Source organism: Cynara cardunculus, unplaced genomic scaffold (genome assembly GCF_001531365.2).
Source record: "Cynara cardunculus var. scolymus isolate 2C unplaced genomic scaffold, CcrdV1 Un_Scaffold_2554, whole genome shotgun sequence".
Lineage (NCBI taxonomy): Eukaryota > Viridiplantae > Streptophyta > Magnoliopsida > Asterales > Asteraceae > Cynara > Cynara cardunculus.
The window spans coordinates 49,333-52,820 of record NW_020201133.1 but is presented as its reverse complement, the minus strand read 5'-3'; the positions used below and the strand labels follow the sequence as shown (position 1 = coordinate 52,820).

Genomic DNA, 3,488 nt, shown 5'->3' with positions numbered 1-3,488 from the left:
TGTAATGCAACGATTTGGTACTAATTGGCCGGTGGATTGGATTCAACAATATCCTCAGCTGCAGAGTGTTCTGATTCCGTTTCCCAGTCAAGTGGAGGATAAGGTCARATGGCTTGATAAWAAACTTTCTCGGGTCGATTTTGAGGTAAAATTGGCTTGGAAAACTATCCAAGAGGTGAAGCTGGTTGTGCATTGGTATAAACTAGTTTGGAATAAAGCATACGTTCCTAAACATGCTCTTTGCATGTGGGTGGCTTGTCAGAAGAAATTGCCAACTCAAGATCGTATAAGTCAGTGGAAGCACGAACCGCCAGATTTAAAGTGTGTGTTTTGTAAATTAGTGATTGAAACGCACAATCACTTATTTTTCGAATGCAATTACTCAAGCAATATTTGGGAAGTTATTAAAATGGAGGTGGGATTAACGAACTGTCCAAACAATTGGGAGGATATTCTTCACAGAGGGTCCACTCAAACTTGGAAATCTTGGTTTACGGTTCAAAAACTTGGTATATCGGCAACGGTATATAATATCTGGAGGGAACGGAACAGGAAGTTCTTTGACAATTTCAATCATTCKGGGGATAAAGTTATTGAGGAAATCAAGATGCAGATTCTTCATCGGATGGCTTGGAAGACAAGGAAGAAGGTAATGAATTCCAATGTTATTTGATTACGTAGGTGGTGTGCCTTCTCGGTTTTGGATCTCATGGGTTTTTCTTGCCTTTTGCTTTTTGGCTTATGGTTTTCTTATGTTTTGGTGTAATTCTCTTTGTCATTTTTGGCTCCTTATGACTTGGTTTGTGAGTCAAAGTTGCCGTAGTTTTTCTTGTTGATTGCTTTGTATCGGTGACGCTTTTTACTGTCTTTATAAAATTGCCTGGGGAAACTCTTCCCCTTTCAGTATAATCTGTTGGTCCGTCCTTCTATGGTGGATTGTTCTTTTGTTCACTCTTTATCGTTATTGGACTCTCTGCATTTGATCAGGCCTATTAGGGATATGGAAATACAGACTGCTCTATTCGATATTGGGAGTGACAAGGCACCTGGACCTGATGGGTTCTTGTCAAAGTTCTTTAAAGCGGCTTGAAGTGTGGTTGGTAGGGATGTTCTTATTGCGGTACATAATTTCTTCTACTCTGGAAATTTAGAGTACCAGTTGAATCATACTTTACTTTGTCTAGTACCAAAGGTTCCAAATGCTTCATGTGTTACTGATTATCGTCCCATTGCCTGTTGTAATGTTTTGCTGAAATGTATCATTAAAATTATTGCTGATCGGATGAAAGGCTCTTTGGATGTTCTTATTAGCAAGGCTCAATCTGCGTTCATCCCTGGACGACAGATAACTGATAATATTTTTATGGCGCATGAGCTTGTAGCTGGTTATCAAAAACCTCTGTGGGAGCCAAAGTGTGCGTTTAAGATTGATATTCGGAAAGCTTATGATACAGTTGACTGGCAGTTTCTTCTAGAGATGCTAAAGGGAATGGGATTTCATCCAGTTATGCTTAACTGGATAAAGTCTCTAATCACTTCGCCTTCTTTCTCTATGTGTTAATGGACAGCCGGAGGGTTTTTTTCATGGTAAGCGGGGTCTTAGACAAGGGGATCCATTATCTCCTTACTTGTTCACGGTGGTTATGGAGGGTTTATCGTTGCTTCTAATAAAATCTATTGAGGAAGAAGTTAATTTTGCGTACCGTCAAGGATGTGCTGAGATCAAGTTGACCCATTTATGTTTTGCGGATGATCTGTTTATATTTTCCCGGGGGGATGCTACCTCAGTTGAAGTGATAAAACGAGCTCTCCAATTGTTTGAGGATCGTTCGGGTTTGTCACCGAGTCTTGAAAAAAGTGAAGTGTTTTTCGGGAATGTGGGGTTGGATGTTCAAAATCTTATTCGCAACTGCTTACCTTTTCGTCCGGGGGTGTTTCCTATTCGCTACCTTGGAGTTCCTCTCTCTCCAATTCGTTTAAAGGTACATGATTTCAACCCTCTTGTGCTTAAACTTAAATCTCGATTATTGAACTGGAAAAACAAATTTCTTTCTTATGGGGGAAGACGACAGCTCATCATCTCTGTTCTTCACTCTATGCAAACCTATTGGATGTCGGTATTTCTAGTACCGGCAACAACTATCCATGAAATTGAACAGCTGTTCCGTAATTTTTTATGGAATAAAGCGGAGGGTGAACTGGGAAAATGTCCAATTTCTTGGGGATAGGGTCTGCTTACCTATACAAAATGGTGGTCTTGGTATGAAAAGACTAGCGATTTGGAATCAGTGTTTACTTTTTAAACACATTTGGGATATTCTTTCTCGAAGAAATACCATGTGGGTCTCTTGGATTTAGTCTCATTGTATTCAGGGCATAAATTTTTGGATTATCAAGAAGAGGAATGAATGGTCATGGCTTTTCCGGAACCTTTTAGAGTTAAGACCTCATTGCAGACGGTTTTTTATTTACAATGTGGCAAATGGTTTATCTACGCACGCTTGGTAAGACACGTGGAGTGAGTTTGGTCCCCTTATTCAATTGCTGTCTTACAGATTCATAAATGGTCATGGCTTTCATAATAACTCTACGGTATATGATCTAATGCAACGGTTTGGCACTAATTGGCCGGTGGAATGGATACAACAATATCCCCAGCTGCAAAGTATTATGATACCACGTCCTAGTGAAATTGAGGATACGGTCAGATGGCTTGATGCTAAACATTCTCGGGAAAAATTTGAGGTAGAAGTGGCATGGCAAACATTACAAGAAGTGGGGCCGATTGTGCATTGGTACAAGATGGTATGGAATAAAGCATACATACCTAAACATGCTCTTTGCATGTGGATGGCATGTCAGAATAAATTACCAACCCAATATCGCATTAGTCAGTGGAAACATGAACCCCCGAATTTGAAATGTGTGTTCTGTAAATTAGTTATTGAAACGCACAATCACTTATTTTTTGAATGCAACTACTCGAGTAGTATTTGGGCGGCTATTAAAAAGGAAGTTGGATTAAAGAATTGTCTGAACAAATGGGAGGATATTCTTAATAGGGTTTATCACAAAGGTGGAAATCATGGTCTACGGTTCAAAAACTTGGTATATCGGCTACGGTATACCATATATGAAGGGAAAGGAACAGAAAGTTCTTTGACAATTACAACCATGCTGGAGACAAAGTTGTGGCGGAGATCAAGGTACAGATCCTTCAATGAATGGCGTGGAAGATAAGGAAGAATCACACGAGAATCAATGACGTGTGATAATGTGGATGATGAAATTTTCGGTTTTGGAAGATGTTGGTGATTTGCACCATTTATTTTTTTGCTTGCTTTAATTTTACGTTTTGGTGTATTTCTCTTTGTCTTTTTTGGCTTCTTATGGCTTGGTTTGTGAGTCAAAGTTGCCGTAGCTTTTCTTGCTGATTTGCTCTTTGACAGTTTCACTTTTACTTGTCTTTATAAAATTTTCTGGGGAAA

The 3,488-nt window shown here is 39.3% G+C and overlaps 1 protein-coding gene across 1 annotated transcript; it reads left to right on the top strand.

The window, feature by feature from the left end:
* The first annotated feature begins 4 nt into the window (after nucleotides 1-4).
* Nucleotides 5-3,240, top strand: LOC112503122. Its single transcript, XM_025107189.1, has 6 exons — nucleotides 5-195; nucleotides 988-1,059; nucleotides 1,105-1,504; nucleotides 1,569-1,982; nucleotides 2,374-2,459; nucleotides 2,556-3,240. Exons 1-6 carry the CDS (start codon nucleotides 5-7, stop codon nucleotides 3,238-3,240), a joined length of 1,848 nt encoding a protein of 615 aa, XP_024962957.1.
* The last annotated feature ends 248 nt before the right edge of the window (nucleotides 3,241-3,488 follow it).